Source organism: Solea senegalensis, unplaced genomic scaffold, assembly GCF_019176455.1.
Source record: "Solea senegalensis isolate Sse05_10M unplaced genomic scaffold, IFAPA_SoseM_1 scf7180000013729, whole genome shotgun sequence".
Classification (NCBI taxonomy): Eukaryota; Metazoa; Chordata; class Actinopteri; order Pleuronectiformes; family Soleidae; genus Solea; species Solea senegalensis.
In genome coordinates, this window is record NW_025320878.1 from 15,985 (window position 1) to 36,590 (window position 20,606).

A 20,606-nucleotide genomic window follows, 5' to 3' on the forward strand; every position below is an offset into this window, starting at 1 on the left:
AAGAAATGTTAACTTACTTCCAAAGTGGCAAAGCGTGCCTGCTGCTGGGGTCTGTCTGGGTTTACTTTGACTGTGTGGCTGGACTTGAACTCCTGCAGGTCTGCAAGTCTGTTGCATGCTTGATTTGCACCCTGCAGCCGTTATACACACACACAGCAGGAGAGATGCGTAGATGCACACACAGAATAACAATTAGTCATTCAAAATGTAAGACAACATGTGGGAGCCAATTCCTGTGTTTGATCATTTCTAATATTTAATTTTACTATTTACATAGTATTTCTGAGGTGTGTACTCATTTCCCATGTCCTGTGTATAGGGCAGGTTCTGCAGCCTAGTGATGTGCACCATTTTCTGGATATTAACATGATCATATACTTTGATAACATAAGGAGCAAAGCAAGCAGAGCAAAACAAGTGTGTAAGGTTGACATGATTGTCCAGATTTCTGCTGGCTGGTCTTCCCAGCTCAATGCTCCCTTCTGGAAAGGGTGACCAGAACAAGTACGGCGGGCACAACTCGACTGTCTTTCTGAAGGTTTATTCCACATACACAGTTAAGCAGACGTCAGTTTGCAGTTAGACAACATCTTGTTAGGTAGAAGTTAGTTAGACAGTTAGAAAGTTAGTCAGGTTATAAAACCGACAAGTCGTACAGGTTCTGATGATAGATAGATTTACGAAGCTGTATACGAAGGCAATATATAACAAAACATGGCTTTGACAATGCACCTTAAAGGCTCTTTAAAGGCAACGGTGCTTTGATACCAATTACAACAATGAACAAATAAATAGAATGAAAGACAAATAGCTTTGCCTGCTAGAAAGTTCTACACCTCCCACTTGGCCTACTGATTCCTAAATCCAAGTAGACCACAACAACTACGAATTTTGCCTTTCAAAGTGGGTACATAAAGCTACATCGCTGAGTACGAACGCACAATACAAATGAATGACAGATACAAATGACAAATAAAGGTTTCACTGTCCATGAACATGTTGTCCTTGATGACACAGTGGCGCCCTTTACCGAAACACACCACCAGCCTCTCGTAGAGGGTGGTGGAGGGGGGGTCTTGATCCTTGTTCCGAAACACACCATCATGTGGTGGGGAATCTATTTCTGTTCCTCCACTGGTAACAGAACCACCAGCCTCCTGACATCTCTGTGAAGGATGGTGGTGGAGGGACAATTCTCTTTCTCTTTGCCTTTCCCTCTTTGTCCACTGGAAACCGGACAACTTTGGCACGTTCTCACTTTAACTTCTCGAACTACGCCTTTCACATCAGGATGGGCCTCCACAACTCGACCGAGCCTAAACTGGCCTCTCAGTGCATTCTGGTCAGCCAACCACACTAAGTCTCCCACTGTGACATTCCTCGCGGGTGCGTGCCATTTCTGTCGAACGAAGCTGGCACCACCGCTTCCAGAACTTGTCGACCTCGATCTGGACCGCTCTTAGGCGTGCAACGGGGTAAGTCAGGTATTCAAACCCTCGAGAGTCCCCACTAGGCCCAGCACGGCCAAGCAGAAGTGAGTTGGGAGTGATGACTCCTACAGTCTCGTCTTGTACCTGGACTCTTGCGCCGATTGGTCTTTCGTTTGACAGATTAGCTGCCAGGTAGAGGAGAGTCTGGAACTCCAGTGCTGTCAGGTGACTTTCCACCCTGATGTTGCTCAACGCTCTCTTGAGTGTACGAACTGCTGCTTCAGCTGCTCCGTTTCGATGGGGAGAGTCTGCTGGGTGAAACACCCACGACCAATCGGTTCCAGCGGCGGTTGCTTTCTTTTGGACTTGATCCTTGTCGATGTTATTCAGGAATTCGTAGAGCTCCTTTAAAGCTGGCTTGGCGCCCACAAAGTTGGTCCCTTGATCCGACCAAAGTTTTCTCGGGTGGCCCCTGAGAGCTGTGAAGCGCTGGTACGCCTTTAGGAAGCCATCCGTTGACAGGTCTTCCACGATGTCAGCATGCAGCGCCCTGGAAGCCATACAACTGAATACTACTCCCCAGACTTTCATCTTTGTTCTTCGCTTTACAGTGTCTCTAACAACGTAGGGGCCAAAAAGATCCAGTGCTGTTAGCTCAAACGGTGCAGCTGGTTCAGATCGTTCACGAGGGAGCTCACTCATCTGTTGCTTGCACAACCTTGCCTTTGTCTTTCGACAGTGCACGCAGGAGTCAATGATGCTTCTTGCGATTCTTGGCCCCTGTACTACCCATGCTTTGGACCTCACCCTGAGCAGTGTGCCAGCGATGCCTACATGGTTGGCTCCGTGGGCTTCCTGTGTGAGGAGGGTGCTGATCCAGGCATTATATGGGGCCAGGGGTACTCCTGGGTTTCCCCAGGTGATGGCTTGGACTCTGGCGTAGCACCGCAGGAGCCCCGAAGCTTCGTCCTTGTTGACGACGAGTCTGTTCTTTATTCCCCGCCTCACAGTGTCTCTGATGACGTAGCGGGCGCAAGCGGGTCCCACAGAGTCCTTTGAAGTGGAGCAGAAGAAACTGAAGGGTCAAGTGACAGAGTTACAGAAAGTAACGGAAGTCAATGACAAGAAGGTAAAGGAGCAGAGTAAGCTGAGGGCCGAGATGCCTGAGCTCAGCAGGGAGCTGAACTCTGAAGAGACCCAAACTGCAGAGCTGCAGGAGACCTTGGCGCAAAGTCAGGAGAATCTCACTGAGCTTCAATCTGACTTCTACCAGAAAGAGTCAGAAGAAGAAGAGTCGACTCTGCATCAAGACCTCAAGGCACCAGAAGAGACCCAAACTGCAGAGCTGCAGGAGACCTTGGTGCAAAATCAGGAGAATCTCACTGAGTTTCAGTCTGACTTCTACCAGAAAGAGTCAGAAGAGTCTACTCTGCATCAAGACCTCAAGGCACCAGAAGAAAGACTAAGCTTAGCACAGGAGGACTTGGCTACCAACACCAGCCAACTCCTGCTAACCACACCACTGCTAACTCCAAACCAGACAGGTTTGGAGGCTCAGACAAAGGAACTGAAGAGAAGCCACAGCTCATTGGAGCCAGAGCTCACTGAACAAGAGCAGGAGCACCTGGTGATACTGTCTTTAGAGAGCAGACTTTCTGAGAAAATGCTAAAACAGTGGCTTGCGCATGTGAGCAGCCCCAAAAACTATGCCTTCCCGAGAAACCATTTTGAGAGGCTGTTAATGTTCCTGAAAGGCCAAAAGTCATTATCCACAAGAATAGAGATTTTGAAGTTCAGCAAGCCAATCCCCATTTACATTTCTGAGAGACCCAGCTACCATGAGAAGCCGGTTGACTGGAAGAAGATCCTAGAGGGAGTGGAGAAGATCCTGAAAGAAAGGGGCTTCTACCTCAAGCCCTGGGTCCGGTCTGGTCAAAGTGGGAGGAAGGACGAGGCAAAGCCTGACCAAATGACTCTCCTTACTGAAGGAGAAGTGGATGTAAAAGCACCAAACCCATTAACTCGTCGCATCCTACCGAGCCAGATCACTGGATTGTACGACCCTATCGATTTAACAACACCTGTGAAGCAAAAAGGTGTGATTCTTGTGAGAAAGGCCTTCCAGGAAGCTGGAAGGCTCTCCAAAGACACTTGGGATGAGTCCCTCTCTGACGAACTCCGAGGGAAAGCAATCGAGCTGTTCAAAGAGTACACTCGCTTGGGGAGCATCAAGTTCTACAGAAGCCTCACACCCTCCGGCTGGAGGGGCAAGCCCTGGGGAATCACATTCTCTGACAGAAGCTGTGGATCTTACGGCACTGTACTGTATCTGCGATGGGAAATGCCTGATGGTGTAGTTACCCGGTTGGTGAACCCAAAAGCCAAGTTAAACCCCTTAAACCAGAAAGGCGACACAGTCAAAGCCGAAATCTGTGGGGCTGTCTTTGCCGCACGCCTGAAGGAATACATGCTGAAGCATGGGAGCTTGACTGTGGAAAAGTGGTACCACTTCATGGACAGTCAGACGGTGCTGGGAGCCATCCAGAGAGACAGTTGCAGATTTCAAACATTCTTTGCAAATAGAGTCGGAAAGATCCAGAAGGCTGGGCCCGTAACTGATTGGTGGTGGATCCCAGGTGAAGTCAACGTCGCTGATCTCGTCACGAGAGGGTGTTCACCCAAGCGACTAGACGAAAACTCCGCGTGGCAGAAGGGTCCCGAGTTCCTGTCTAGTCCAGTGAAAGATTGGCCTATGGAATCTGCAGCAAAAGTGGCGGCTGATGCTAAAGAGACAGTGAGTAAACTCCAGAAGAAAGACTTTACAGCAGCTCTCATCAGAACCCAAGCGCAGAAGTTGTTAAATTCTGGTAGTGAAGGCCGGAATTTCACAGATGGAGATAGCAGGTCTCTAGCAGGGCTCCAGTTGGCAGGATATGAGACGAAATCGATCCCTGTCGAGACCAAGAAAGATGAGACACTGGGGGGAGCCGCACTCATAGTCCGAGTGGGTCTGAAAAGGTACAACCCTCTAGCTAAGCTCTGTGGAGGGGTCAGTCATGCCCGAAAGGCTATAAAGAAATGCGTTGCTCGTATAGGGAGAGCCCCTATCCCAGCAAAGTGGGAGGTAGTACTGACAGTGACCGAACTTGAAACTGCATTCCAAGATCCCCCTACGTCATCCCGCTACGTCATCAGAGACACTGTGAGGCGGGGAATAAAGAACAGACTCGCGTCAACAAGGACGAAGCTTCGGGGCTCCTGCGGTGCTACACCAGAGTCCAAGCCATCACCTGGGGAAACCCAGGAGTACCCCTGGCCCCATATAATGCCTGGATCAGCACCCTCCTCACACGGGAAGCCCATGAAGCCAACCACGAAGGCGTCGCTGGCACACTCCTCCGGGTGAGGTCCAAAGGCACCCAAGATCCCCCTACGTCATCCTGCTACGTCATCAGAGACACTGTGAGGCGGGGAATAAAGAACAGACTCGCCGTCAACAAGGACGAAGCTTCGGGGCTCCTGCGGTGCTACGCCAGAGTCCAAGCCATCACCTGGGGAAACCCAGGAGTACCCCTGGCCCCATATAATGCCTGGATCAGCACCCTCCTCACACGGGAAGCCCACGGAGCCAACCACGAAGGCGTCGCTGGCACACTCCTCCGGGTGAGGTCCAAAGCGTGGGTGGTACAGGGGTCAAGAATTGCAAGAAACATCATCGACTCCTGCGTGCACTGTCGAAAGACAAAGGCAAGGTTGTGCAAGCAACAGATGAGTGAGCTCCCTCGTGAACGATCTGAACCAGCTGCACCGTTTGAGCTAACAGCACTGGATCTTTTTGGCCCCTACATTGTTAGAGACACTGTAAAGCGAAGAACAAAGATGAAAGTCTGGGGAGTAGTATTCAGTTGTATGGCTTCCAGGGCGCTGCATGCTGACATCGTGGAAGACCTGTCAACGGATGGCTTCCTAAAGGCGTACCAGCGCTTCACAGCTCTCAGGGGCCACCCGAGAAAACTTTGGTCGGATCAAGGGACCAACTTTGTGGGCGCCAAGCCAGCTTTAAAGGAGCTCTACAAATTCCTGAATAACATCGACAAGGATCAAGTCCAAAAGAAAGCAACCGCCGCTGGAACCGATTGGTCGTGGGTGTTTCACCCAGCAGACTCTCCCCATCGAAACGGAGCAGCTGAAGCAGCAGTTCGTACACTCAAGAGAGCGTTGAGCAACATCGGGGTGGAAAGTCACCTGACAGCACTGGAGTTCCAGACTCTCCTCTACCTGGCAGCTAATCTGTCAAACGAAAGACCAATCGGCGCAAGAGTCCAGGTACAAGACGAGACTGTAGGAGTCATCACTCCCAACTCACTTCTGCTTGGCCGTGCTGGGCCTAGTGGGGACTCTCGAGGGTTTGAATACCTGACTTACCCCGTTGCACGCCTAAGAGCGGTCCAGATCGAGGTCGACAAGTTCTGGAAGCGGTGGTGCCAGCTGGCGGGCCCGGGCCTCTTCGTTCGACAGAAATGGCACGCACCCGCGAGGAATGTCACAGTGGGAGACTTAGTGTGGTTGGCTGACCAGAATGCACTGAGAGGTCAGTTTAGGCTCGGTCGAGTTGTGGAGGCCCATCCTGATGTGAAAGGCGTAGTTCGAGACGTTAAAGTGAGAACGTGCCAAAGTTGTCCGGTTTCCAGTGGACAAAGAGGGAAAGGCAAAGAGAAAGAGAATTGTCCCTCCACCACCATCCTTCACAGAGATGTCAGGAGGCTGGTGGTTCTGTTACCAGTGGAGGAACAGAAATAGATTCCCCACCACATGATGGTGTGTTTCGGAACAAGGATCAAGACCCCCCCTCCACCACCCTCTACAAGAGGCTGGTGGTGTGTTTCGGTAAAGGGCGCCACTGTGTCATCAAGGACAACATGTTCATGGACAGTGAAACCTTTATTTGTCATTTGTATCTGTCATTCATTTGTATTGTGCGTTCGTACTCAGCAATGTAGCTTTATGTACCCACTTTGAAAGGCAAAATTTGTAGTTGTTGTGGTCTACTTGGATTTAGGAATCAGTAGGCCAAGTGGGAGGTGTAGAACTTTCTAGCAGGCAAAACTATTTGTCTTTCATTCTATTTATTTGTTCATTGTTGTAATTGGTATCAAAGCACCGTTGCCTTTAAAGAGCCTTTAAGGTGCATTGTCAAAGCCATGTTTTGTTATATATTGCCTTCGTATACAGCTTCGTAAATCTATCTATCATCAGAACCTGTACGACTTGTCGGTTTTATAACCTGACTAACTGTCTAACTGTCTAACTAACTTCTACCTAGTGATGGCTTGGACTCTGGCGTAGCACCGCAGGAGCCCCGAAGCTTCGTCCTTGTTGACGACGAGTCTGTTCTTTATTCCCCGCCTCACAGTGTCTCTGATGACGTAGCGGGATGACGTAGGGGGATCTTGGAATGCAGTTTCAAGTTCGGTCACTGTCAGTACTACCTCCCACTTTGCTGGGATAGGGGCTCTCCCTATACGAGCAACGCATTTCTTTATAGCCTTTCGGGCATGACTGACCCCTCCACAGAGCTTAGCTAGAGGGTTGTACCTTTTCAGACCCACTCGGACTATGAGTGCGGCTCCCCCCAGTGTCTCATCTTTCTTGGTCTCGACAGGGATCGATTTCGTCTCATATCCTGCCAACTGGAGCCCTGCTAGAGACCTGTTATCTCCATCTGTGAAATTCCGGCCTTCACTACCAGAATTTAACAACTTCTGCGCTTGGGTTCTGATGAGAGCTGCTGTAAAGTCTTTCTTCTGGAGTTTACTCACTGTCTCTTTAGCATCAGCCGCCACTTTTGCTGCAGATTCCATAGGCCAATCTTTCACTGGACTAGACAGGAACTCGGGACCCTTCTGCCACGCGGAGTTTTCGTCTAGTTGCTTGGGTGAACACCCTCTCGTGACGAGATCAGCGACGTTGACTTCACCTGGGATCCACCACCAATCAGTTACGGGCCCAGCCTTCTGGGTCTTTCCGACTCTATTTGCAAAGAATGTTTGAAATCTGCAACTGTCTCTCTGGATGGCTCCCAGCACCGTCTGACTGTCCATGAAGTGGTACCACTTTTCCACAGTCAAGTTCCCATGCTTCAGCATGTATTCCTTCAGGCGTGCGGCAAAGACAGCCCCACAGATTTCGGCTTTGACTGTGTCGCCTTTCTGGTTTAAGGGGTTTAACTTGGCTTTTGGGTTCACCAACCGGGTAACTACACCATCAGGCATTTCCCATCGCAGATACAGTACAGTGCCGTAAGATCCACAGCTTCTGTCAGAGAATGTGATTCCCCAGGGCTTGCCCCTCCAGCCGGAGGGTGTGAAGCTTCTGTAGAACTTGATGCTCCCCAAGCGAGTGTACTCTTTGAACAGCTCGATTGCTTTCCCTCGGAGTTCGTCAGAGAGGGACTCATCCCAAGTGTCTTTGGAGAGCCTTCCAGCTTCCTGGAAGGCCTTTCTCACAAGAATCACACCTTTTTGCTTCACAGGTGTTGTTAAATCGATAGGGTCGTACAATCCAGTGATCTGGCTCGGTAGGCTGCGACGAGTTAATGGGTTTGGTGCTTTTACATCCACTTCTCCTTCAGTAAGGAGAGTCATTTGGTCAGGCTTTGCCTCGTCCTTCCTCCCACTTTGACCAGACCGGACCCAGGGCTTGAGGTAGAAGCCCCTTTCTTTCAGGATCTTCTCCACTCCCTCTAGGATCTTCTTCCAGTCGACCGGCTTCTCATGGTAGCTGGGTCTCTCAGAAATGTAAATGGGGATTGGCTTGCTGAACTTCAAAATCTCTATTCTTGTGGATAATGACTTTTGGCCTTTCAGGAACATTAACAGCCTCTCAAAATGGTTTCCCGGGAAGGCATAGTTTTTGGGGCTGCTCACATGCGCAAGCCACTGTTTTAGCATTTTCTCAGAAAGTCTGCTCTCTAAAGACAGTATCACCAGGTGCTCCTGCTCTTGTTCAGTGAGCTCTGGCTCCAATGAGCTGTGGCTTCTCTTCAGTTCCTTTGTCTGAGCCTCCAAACCTGTCTGGTTTGGAGTTAGCAGTGGTGTGGTTAGCAGGAGTTGGCTGGTGTTGGTAGCCAAGTCCTCCTGTGCTAAGCTCAGTCTTTCTTCTGGTGCCTTGAGGTCTTGATGCAGAGTAGACTCTTCTGACTCTTTCTGGTAGAAGTCAGACTGAAACTCAGTGAGATTCTCCTGATTTTGCACCAAGGTCTCCTGCAGCTCTGCAGTTTGGGTCTCTTCTGGTGCCTTGAGGTCTTGATGCAGAGTCGACTCTTCTTCTTCTGACTCTTTCTGGTAGAAGTCAGATTGAAGCTCAGTGAGATTCTCCTGACTTTGCGCCAAGGTCTCCTGCAGCTCTGCAGTTTGGGTCTCTTCAGAGTTCAGCTCCCTGCTGAGCTCAGGCATCTCGGCCCTCAGTTTACTCTGCTCCTTTACCTTCTTGTCATTGACTTCCGTTACTTTCTGTAACTCTGTCACTTGACCCTTCAGTTTCTTCTGCTCCACTTCAAAGGACTCTGTGGGACCCGCTTGCGTCCGGATACTCTTCCAATCAGCCTTCTCGTTCTCGGAGAGCTTAGGCAAGCTTATCTGTGTGACCTTCTTGGGTTGGGCCCCCTGAGTGCTGTCTCCTCCCGTGACTGTACCAGAGTTGCTGGTGGGCACAGTGCTCCTTCGTCCCATACTGAAGTGGACGGGAGTAGCGTGAAGTCCTGGCATACTAGTGAGGGTCTGCGGAGGAGGGCTGGTAACACATGCAGTACTCCCACCATGCAGAACAGGTGGGATGGTATTAACACGGGTTACTGGTCGGATATGCCCATTTCCCCGTTCGTTATCCCGGCAGCATGACCACTCATCCATCAGTTCCTCCTTTTTAATTGTCAATGTTAAAAGGAGTCTCCATTTTTCCTTACCATATGGCCGATAGTCTTTCCAAACATACACAGCGTCTCTGAGTTCATGGAGTTCTTGATCCAGTCCCTTCCTTCTGGCCTCTCGCTGACACCACTGTAGTGCACTTTTTCTTCCGAGTACCTCGGCCTGGTCGAAAGCTGAATTGAACCGTGCCACGAGGGTGCTTATACCCGGCTCGGCATCCTTGAACCACAGCATTTCCATAGTCTCACGGTACCTTTGCACAATAGCGTCCCTCGTTGCTAGGGCATTGCTCAGTTCACAGTTATCGTTCGTTGGGTCTATTTGTCCCAGTTCTTCAATATATTCAATACTGGCATCGACGAAAACACCATAATCACTCTTCAATCCTGTCACCTCTTTCGACAGTTCATCGAGGTGGCCAGCGTTAACTTTGAGACGATTAAAACGTGTTGTCAAGTTCCGCTGCGCATTTAATAGCCTCCGCTGTAGGCTTTCCAGATCTGGCTTGTTGTCTGCCATTTTACACGGCTGTGTTGGCTCCTCTGTTCCAGCTTCTCCTCTGTGAGGCTCTTCGCCCAGAAGAACTCTGAATTCCAAGTGCACAACCTTATTCACGGCTGCGTTGGCTCTTCTGTTCCAGCTATTTGCCCAGAAGAGCTTTGTATTCCTTGTGCAATCTTCACAGCCTTCTTCACGGCTGCGGCACTTCCTTTAATCCTTCAACGGCTCCGTTAGCTCTTTGCTCCGGCTCCTCCGTTTAGTGATTCATGGCTGCTTCACCAGCACTCCGGTCCTGGTACTTCGCGATTGCCGTCCTCCGCTCGGCAGTCCGTACTCCACAGATACGGCGCCGACAACGGTTTTATAACTGTCCAGATTTCTGCTGGCTGGTCTTCCCAGCTCAATGCTCCCTTCTGGAAAGGGTGACCAGAACAAGTACGGCGGGCACAACTCGACTGTCTTTCTGAAGGTTTATTCCACATACACAGTTAAGCAGACGTCAGTTTGCAGTTAGACAACATCTTGTTAGGTAGAAGTTAGTTAGACAGTTAGAAAGTTAGTCAGGTTATAAAACCGACAAGTCGTACAGGTTCTGATGATAGATAGATTTACGAAGCTGTATACGAAGGCAATATATAACAAAACATGGCTTTGACAATGCACCTTAAAGGCTCTTTAAAGGCAACGGTGCTTTGATACCAATTACAACAATGAACAAATAAATAGAATGAAAGACAAATAGCTTTGCCTGCTAGAAAGTTCTACAATGATGGTTAATTTACCTGTTTAGGAAAAATATACATTTACTTTGACTAAAAACGTACCCATCATATATTACTTAACGCAAAGGTAGAATAAAACAATGGACCACCTTAATTTAATATCAACAGATCAACATCTTGTGACATTCTAATGACCAAACAATTAATTTGATTAAGGAGAAAAAAAAATGACCAGTCAACCGATAATGGAAAGACTCCCTTATATGACTGATTCTACATAATAAAACATGACAAAGAATATGCTTAGACTCTCCATTATGCAAAAGAATTTCAGCATTTTAATGTTCATAATCAATGTTATTAATTGGTTTATTCTGTTCCAGTCTAATATTGTATTCCATATTCTCTGTACACCACTGGTGCATGTCATTTTCTTTATAATAAAAGATGTTGGAGTATGTTTTCATGATTTTACATTTTTACATGTTATGTATATTTTTGATATATAGTGCACTTTAACTCCTGTATTTTCCTATTTCTTTCCTACTATAATAGCGTGTTCCCAGTGATCAATAAATGTATCTGTGTATCTATCAAATATCCATCCTAGTTCTTTTCTCAAACTTGAGTTTGTTTAATTTGTCCCTTTTTCAATTGTTATCATCTTGTTCTGATTTCAAATTGAATAGTTTTTCTTGTGTATAGACAATGCAAATAAAACAGCCTAGCTAACACTTTCTGGTTCCCTGAACGTTCTGGAAACGTTCCTTGAAGGTTCCTCCCGAGGTTAATGTCCTGTGGTTGATATGGAACGCTTTCCTTACGTTCTCCTAGCGTTAGTTTTTGGTTGCACATTCGGTTCCCAGAATGACAAAATATGTCGCGGTATGTTAAACACTTCATTTGCACGTGTCCTGAAATTTAAGCGGGTTAACCTGCCTTGAAATTCGGGATCCTGTTGTGAACAGGCCTCGGAAAATTGGCCAGGTTCTTCTCTTCGATGTAGTCCCAAACTCTCTGACGAATGTCCCATTTCGACGCTCCTGTTTGGAACAAATCACACGTTAATAGCGACATTTAGCAGCGTTCCACAGCGACACGTGGCGACAAAACAAGCTTTTACAAACGCTTAACCTACCGCGGTTTATTTTAATAACGGGCTCCATCGTGCACTCAGTGGTTCAGATTCAGCCTCCACATGTGAGCTGAGTAACACGAAGGAACAGCTGCTTGTCAATGTTTATCAGTGCTACGGCGGCGCGAGAGACACAGACTTTACAAAACGCGAAGCCAGAATAGCGGTTCCTTGGGATATTTATACTCTTCCACAAAATCCACTGACTCCAAGCCAAAAGTCATCTATTTTCTACCACCATGTGCTTTTTATATATAAAATAAATATTACAGTCAAAAATACATGCATTTTATTGAATAGCTTCCATGTCATAAGACTCTGAAGCAATGCAAAGCTATATCACCACAATTGTTTGATACTTCTTATATGAACAAGGACTTATATCTTTATTTAATTATAGAGGTTTGTCATGGAATGTTACATTTTCAAAGCAATAGCTTGAGCCCAGAACTATAATATAATACTAGTTGTATTGTATTTCTTATATTTTCCGGACTACTTTTTGACTTTAGTGTTTGTCTTATATGAATATTCAAAAATATTTTTTTCCCCAATATTCCATGTAGAATAGGATAGAAACTGTATATTGTTTTTCACTTTGTTATAGCTTTCCCATTCCAAAGCAATTCCTATGACATATTGTATAACTACTATTGCTTTGTACTGGATTGCTTCTTATACTGTATATTATTTTTAGATTTTGACCTCCCAAGGAAATATTACAACCTGAAAGGGTCAGATTCCACCACTAGAGGGTGAGCCACACTCACAGATGAATTTCTCCAAACACATGGCTCAGCATGAATTCAAATTCACACCAAGTATCACAGACCAATAACTCAGCCATGCATTAATACATATGTCATTGCCCTAACAAAAATCCTTCCTCAAATCTTTGGCTTCACTTGCTCACAGGATACACATACACGCACACATTGTATAACATCCATGCATGGACCTTCACACATTTACACTCATGAATCATTTATACACAGACAGGCACAAAAACCCCCCCGCCCCCCAACCCTCCCTGACACCCCATTTCTCTCTCAGTCTCGGCAGGCTGCCAGCTCAACCCTCCCTCTTTCCCCGTCTCTCTTTCTCTCCCTCCCCAATTTCAGCCTCTCTTGCTCTGGATCTCTCTCGCTCTGTCTCTCTCTGTGTATTCTGTACACACCAGTCCGAACCTTCACAATGCTGCGCTCAACAAAGCAGTGATGCTGCTGCTGTTCCCAGACGTCCCTCACTGTGGACCGGCTCTGTGAGGCAGTGCAGCACCCAGGCATCATCAAAAACAGTCTGGAGTGGAGCAGGTGGACTGAGCAAGAGGAGAAAACACCATCACCTGTTTGGGGAATTTAGAACAACAAGAGGACAAATAATAAAAAAAAAACAAAAAAGAGTAGAAGGAGGAGGACGAAGAGGGGAGTCTTGCAAAGCTGAGTCTAACCCCCCCCTGCTTTCTCTCACATGCACACACACAGACACTCTCTCCCCCTGCCTGTCTTTTCTTCTGTCTCCTCCACTCTCTATGCTGGTGTGGTGAGCAGCAGGACGCTCTCCACTAAGCTGCATGGAAGCACAGGGAGGGGCAGGGAGCCCAGGTAAGAGCCTTTCCCCATTATTTCTTTCCTCTATATCACACTACAAATGCCTGTTTGTGGTAGAGTGGTTCCGTCTTCTGCAGGACTTGTGCTGTAAATTGCCTGTTGGTCTGCAGTGTCCTTTTTCTGTCTGTTGTTCATAATGTTTGCAACACAGGAGACACTGTCTGGGTATATTTGTGCACCTTAAACCAAGCGGTGTAGTAGTTTTATATAGTCATACTACACTGATAAAAGCATGTACTGTATATGGCCTTTGTGTATGAGCCGGGCAGAGAAGCCTGTGCTGTGTGATGCTACTGCTGTGTAATGCATCAGTGCCTCTATTGTTTTGTTACATTTAAACATTCAGAGGGTTAATTCTTTATTTGTATTCAGGGCTCAGACGACATATAGGCATGTGACATGCCCCCGCAGGATAAGTGATGACTTTGCTCAAAAGGATTTGCATAATGTACACAGTGGCACAGCACCAAAGAAATTAAAGTTCCAATTTCACCAAAAAATGGTTATAATAATAAGGATAGTGCATTTCATATACAGATGTAGGCTAAAGGTAATGAGACATAAAAACAACATAATTCAACAGTTCAAATAAATCAATCCAAAGTCAAACCACACAATTCCAAACAAGTAACTGAAAGTTAGTTAAAAAAAGTAAAGTAAAAAAAGGTGTGGAGGTTAAAGGAAAAAGAGGAACAGGTAAAAGAACAATCAGAGCGTGACATATTCATGGTAATGTCCAGAATGACCTGCCCACGAGAAACTGGAATATTATTTTCTCATTAATATGGGGTTGAATTACAGAGAGGGCGTCATTATTATGATGAAAGGGGTCATAAAGTATGAGGAAACATTTATAACAAGGTAGACTCTGCACAGGCACCATCTGTGCAGATTTGTGTAAATATTAATACAGAATATACTGTGAAGGTGGCGAGAAATCCTCATGTACATTGATGTGGGGTTGAGCCATGGGTGTTAATCCCCTCTCTGTGTGAGCCACACGGTGAAAATGCAGATTGATTTATTGAACCAGGACACTGAGTTTGATGCAGCTGTTGGCAAACGTACAGACACCCACGGCTACATGTGTGAAAGCCGACCATCTTTTACCAGCAGCATCTTACAATATTTACTTGGGGCCTTGTCACAGTCAACTCAGCAGGTGGTGGCTCGATTCGGCCATCTGTGCAATCTCTCCTCCATCTTTAAATGCAAATAAGTGACTTTGAATGACTTTACTGAGTGTTCTTTTCGTCTGCCACTGAGCCAACTTATCCAAGCAGGCGCTCCTGATTTAATCCAGAATCTGGTATGACCATGTTTTCATAGATAGACAGAAGGGTAGATAAATGAATAGTCTATGCTCCACTGACACAGCAGTATGTCAATACTGAGTGTTTGCTGAAGAAGGTGATTCAAAGGGAAACAGGAGCTGCTTTTACACGGTTGTAACAAACGTTTAATTCTAACAACAGAGGTAAACCTACAGTCTTTGTAGGTGGTTTGTGTGGCCTCTCACCAGGGGGAATCAATACATCACAACATCAAGCAATCAACTTCTCAGGGCAAACTCAAACTCTGGCTCAACCTTGTATCGAACACTCTTTTCTGAAATCTGAAATACAACAGTTTTGCGACATATTGCGAGGAGAAACGGTACCAGCCATCTGGCGCGGCTCATCGGGAAGCCATGCTTTACACCCACACTACTCCATCATCTCTGCATGACATCATAAAACCAGCCACACTGCTGTCACTTTGATCAATGCTGTTTTTATGTCTCCTTCACGCCTGAGACAACAGCACCCACACAGGCATTATTCTAATTCAGGTAGCCTGTCCGTCCCTGTTCATCCTGAACTCCGTGTCTCACGAATGTCTCGAGAGTATCCTTTTTTAGGTTGGCACAAACATTCACTTGGACTGAACGATGAATTGATTTGGGTGGTCAGGGGTTAAAGATTAAGAACACTATGACCCGTCAAGCCTTATTTTTTGCTTTAGGAATTCTTTCATATTTGGCACAAATGGAGTCACGGATGTATTTCCTAGTTTTGGATGACCAGTGCTCAAGGTCAAACATCAAATTCCCTGTCATGACATGTTGAAAAAAGACATTTGAACAGACTGAAACTTGGTCAGTGGATACATACAACCATTGGGCAATTATTACATTTTCCAGTATTCCGTTTCATTCCGTATTCACCTTGAGTTTTGTTTTTACTGTATCTAACTTTGAGGATTCATTCTACTAAATATGCAGCCGTGCCTCCATCCCTCAGTCTCATCACACTGTGTTTTCAGCTGTGCCAAGCGGACCGGCCTTTAACCTTTATCAGGTGTAATTACTTCAAACTTAATGCACACTCTTGCATATTGACAGGATGCTATTTTAAGTGCTTTCCATTTTCAGGCTCCGTAATGCCCCTGTGAAAACACAGGTCGCTGTTTTGAGTGGATGCCTGAGATGTTGTTTTTTTTGCACTGGCGAGAATACAAGTGACTGTTGAATCAGGTGTGTACTCACTCATTAAGTGTTTTTTAAAAGGAAGCGGCAACATTTGGTACCTACTTCTTTTACTCTATATTTAAAATCATTCAAAGTGATAAAGATCTCAAGATTGAGTTCAGATTAAAGATCATTGCACAACCAAGAGCCATGGAAGGAAAGGCTTTAATTAGCCTGTTTCTGTTCTGACAGAAAGCTCTTTAACTGTGACATATTACTGCCTTGTCTGCTAAATCTGTGAAAACCTCTAAATGAATTAATTCTTTTAAATCTAGCCTGAAAACTTGGAATAAAAATACAATTATCATCACTGCTGCACCTCAGCCCAACTGCAACTTTTAGTCTCTTTTATTTTCCCTTTTCTCCCTTCATCGCTATTTAAATGTTTTATTGTGTTGTATTATGCCTTTTATATATTTAATGCTGTTGTATTATTCTTTCTTTTTTCTATAGTAAAGCCCTTTGAAATGCCTTGTTGTTGAACTGTGCTATATAAATAAACTTGCCTCGCCTTGTGAGAGTGAAAATTTGACTCAAGTAAGAAGGAAGTTGACCTGAGATAATTTTACACAATGATAACAATAATGTAGCCTTTGAAAGGTGAGGGATGGCCGATGGCTCTATAAAGTACAGCGATGGGCAACGTGCCATCCAGCACTGATAATTACTGCAATAAAAATCGAATAACTAATGACAGATTTTTCGCTTTGCCCCCTGTCTTTGTTTCAATGCTTACAGAGCCCAATAAAGACATCCAGAAGCTGCTGAAACCCTCCAGCTCAGGAGACCTAAACAAGGAGCTGTTCCAGCACCCAGCAGGAGAGGAGGAGAGCTGCCTGTCAGGACACACTGCGAGCCTGCTGCACATCACTGAGAGGAGACGTGAGTAGCAGGGGAATGGGGGGGATAGATATTAACAGTGATAAATATTCATTGGTGGTAAAGAGGCATTGCAGGTTGCATGAGTGGAAAAACAGCCTTGACCGAGATAAAGCAGGATCACTCAATAAAAGAGATAAGAGAGGAGGGAAAGGATATCCTACTTGTGTTCAAGAGAGTCTTAATATTATCACTCATGACTGGATCGATTAAAATCCCACAAGGCATAATCTCATGTTTTAGACCTGTTGAGCATTAATACATTACTTACACACACATCACTCCATAGTTAACTGAATCTGCATCATTGTTGGGCAACAGAAGGACGTTCAACAAACTGCATTTATACGATTGTTTGAAGAGTAGTTGCTCTAAAATGGTCAGGGATGTTGTTCCAGATTTGAGTCTACTGTATGTATGAAATAATTATCTCTAGTTATTTTTGTAATTGATACGGTCCTGTCTAGTGTCTTTAATTTGACAACAGTGGAGCATTTCACGATGCATTTTTAACTCCTGGTGTATTTTCTAAAAGTAGTTTCTTGAATAAGCCTTTGATATTATTTTTTCCCGGCCCCTCATCTAATGACAGCCAAACAAATTTGCCGACCTGATCTGCTGATGCAGTCAGAGTTGATCTTGTACCCGAGTGAGCGATCACTGCCTACTTTATAGGTATTCTGCTCTCACATTCTCAAAGACGACTGCAGCTCGGCCTCGGTTGAAAGGACTCATTGTGCGTCAGTAGCACACAGAGGCTTCGCTGTACGCGCCGGTCACAGAGCACCGAGTGCAGAAGCACAGACTCGGATTCTGAGGCCACATGAGTGACAAGGCGGCCTTTATCTGCTTCACTAACACTTTTTTTTTTTAAAGACAACTCCTCCAGAGGCTAATGTGACCCACTGGAGCTAATAGTGTGTGGCATGAAAGGTAGAAAAAGAGGAGCCAAGACCAACATAATAAAAAACCATTGGTGGTTCAAATATTTACAAAAAGCTTTTAGGGGACCGCAGTTACTCTTGTCATTGGCTACAATAATTTTAGGTCGACATGAAACAGCTTTAAACAGCCTACAAAGTCAACGTCCTTAAAAAGAGCATGTTTTCTGCTGGACCAGATACACACACGATTTTACACTGCTGGTACTTTTTTAGCACCAGCTCTGGCGAGGTTCCAAGTGAGCTGAGCTGACGCTAAATGTGACGTCCACAGACTGCCGGCCACTGATTGGTGACAGCTGTGAGATAATTAGAGAACAAAACAGTGATTTTGACGTTAACAGCCAAACTGGATTTAAAGCTACGGCAAGTGATTTGTTTTAGAAACACATGTACGAACAAACAATAACAAAATAAAAAGTCAGTCTGTAAGAAACATTACCAAACATGACTGACTAACCTGTGCTCTTACAGCACAAGAACAGAGTGTTTTCAACAAGCATGCTTTTATACTTTCCTACACACCATGGCAAATGTATAGATTGCATAACACTGCGTTTAAAGTGACCACAGTCTACAAAAACTAAGCCATGGCGGCGTAGACCGCTGTAGCAATGGAGCTACGGAAAGATGTAGCCATAATTTACTGTTGTAATACAGGAAACAACTTCATGTTTTGGGGACAGAGGGTCAATGGGAGTGAGTAGAATTCCAGACTTACAAAATGTGTAATAATGCCTCAGCCAAAAGTACATTTGAAATTTTAATCACTCAAACATTTTAATCACTCAAATGCAGAGTCATTTCTGCCACTAGGCGTCTATCAATCAAACCAGTAACAAAAGACCTGGTTTGGTGCAGCGCGGGATCATGGGATCATTGTTGCCATGTTGTCTCAGTGGTTTCCTGAGTTTTATCGAATATGGAGGACAGGTAAAGGATTATGGGCATCAAAAGGACACTAAAATGGAAAAAGTCTCAGTAGAAATACAGATTTATATGTGTGTTGGAAACATTTTGGCAAATGGAAATATCCCAACCAACAAATGTCTTGTTGTTTTTAACTATTTGGTTTATGTGACATTTTAGCAGAAACTGAATTAGCTAAAGATTGGTTTAGGTAGTGAGACCTGTGATGACGTTTGGTTTGGAGAGAGTGACAGGAGATGGAGCAGGAGGTGGCAGAGCTGAAGATGCTGATATTTGTCAGGAGTGCCCAGGATGGACAGGATTAGAATAGCATATTTTTTTGCATATTTGAGGGACAGCTCAGGTTGAACGGTTTATAAATAATGTCAGAAAGTCAGACCATCTCAGGTTAAGATGGTTTGGTCACATGAAGGGACAGTGATTATATTGGACAAAGAATGGAAAAGAGGACGACCAGAGAGAAGGATCAGGTTTGTGTTCAGGACACAAGGGAGAGGACAATATGGAGGCTGAAGAGAGAAGCTGAAAGTAGAAACGGGAGAAGCCTTTTATATGTACTTTAGACTTACATCCATCGTGTGCCTCCATGTTCCTACATCAGCCTGAATGGACAAACCAGACGGAGTGCTTGAGAAAGGGAGGGAGAGCAGAGTTTTGTTTATGGTCTGCATGTCACAAATTCATGCACACTGGACCTTTAAGCTTGACATGGACATGAATAAACAGTGTAATGTACAAACAACACAATAATATATGCTAGAGCAGCATTTACCGTAAAGTGAGAGGTATTTCAGGTTTGATCCGACACTGTAAATAAAAGAGCGTGTCATTTAGAGAGGAAAATAGTGTCAAATTCTTGGCATTGTGTGTTTGGTATTCAGTTTAAGCAGCTTTCAGAGCTCAGTCATTTTTATAAACTGTATTGAAACCAGAGAGAGAAGGGGATTACCTACACACATTTAACTTGCAAGGCACCTCCTCTTTTTCTCTTATTCTTCCGAATGTGAACTTCTCCCTCCTCCCCACACGCCCTATTCTTTGTTCCTAATCCATCTGTACCTTTCGTCCATGGGGAGGAAACAGAACAAAGGGTAATTCATACAGTATTGAATCATCTGCATCTACAAATTTGCTTAAAATAATAAGATGAATAAAGAAAGTCTTAATGGATCTACAGAAGAAGTACATCTATTGGTGTTTTACAATAATAATCTGCTTTAGACACAGTCCTTTATAGTCTGAGTGTGAATTCTATTGTCAGTCATCCCTAATGACATCTCATCGCACCCCCCCGGATTGGCGTTTGAAAAGGAGGGAGTTGTTTCACTGTCTGCCTGGGAGAGAAAATGCATTGATCAATTATTCAAGGAGAAAGGAGGGGAAGAAGGGGAAAAGAGCTGAGGGCGAGGCGGCGAGAAGAAGTGGAGTTAAGCATGTAACCAGTTGAAAACTAGGAAAATGAGTCAGGGAATGTTTTCTTTTTCATCTTTCTCTCTTTTTTTTTTGGTTTCACAATTTGCCTTGCCTTGACCCACACTTCTCTGGTGTGTCATGATCTCCTCCTCTACAATTTTCAACCTCCCTGCTTCACTGCCTTCATGTTTCTTCACTCTTCCTAAAAAATGGGGTCAAAACGATGGATAGCTGTAGAAGTAAGCATTTTGCAGCCTTTGGGAAAAGTAAAATATATTTAAAAAAAACTATTACTATAAACTATAAACTAGCATTCTGAGGTCAAGAAAAAATAGGAAACAATGTGTTGTTTTTTATTTTCACTGAATATAAATGACCTTTTACACTTCATGCACGTTTCTATTGGTGCTGTGTTGTTGACTTTCATTGGCTTATCAACAAATTATTTCCTGATACAGACACTTATCTGGGCTCTATGTGCTGCAAAGTTCTTTTAATTTAACAAGCAATTGAAAAAGTTATTGAATAAGGAGTTACAGATGCTCTAAATCAGGATTTGGTTGTGATAGAAGTGCAGGGCTGCAAGTAGTTACTATTATTTTTAATCA

The 20,606-nt window shown here is 45.0% G+C and overlaps 1 protein-coding gene across 7 annotated transcripts in view; it reads right to left on the reverse strand.

The window, feature by feature from the left end:
* Nucleotides 1-20,320, reverse strand: part of LOC122760540 (methenyltetrahydrofolate synthase domain-containing protein-like) — a 29,018-nt gene extending 8,698 nt beyond the window's left edge. Inside the window, exons 1-5 of one of the 7 annotated variants that reach the window (XM_044015629.1) lie at nt 19,539-20,320; nt 19,358-19,392; nt 19,155-19,212; nt 12,904-13,061; nt 11,521-11,624 (exon numbers count right to left, since the gene is read on the reverse strand). Coding sequence is in view for 3 of the 7 variants with exons in the window: in XM_044015627.1 (XP_043871562.1) it covers nt 18-131; nt 11,521-11,624; nt 11,720-11,747 (246 nt within the window). In the remaining 4 variants the exon portion in view is untranslated. Of the gene's footprint in view, nt 1-17; nt 132-11,520; nt 11,625-11,719; nt 11,878-12,903; nt 13,062-19,154; nt 19,213-19,357; nt 19,394-19,534 lie in introns of those variants that run through there. The other 6 variants (XM_044015630.1, XM_044015632.1, XM_044015631.1 and 3 more) reach the window with 6 other exon arrangements.
* Nucleotides 20,321-20,606: the final 286 nt, after the last annotated feature.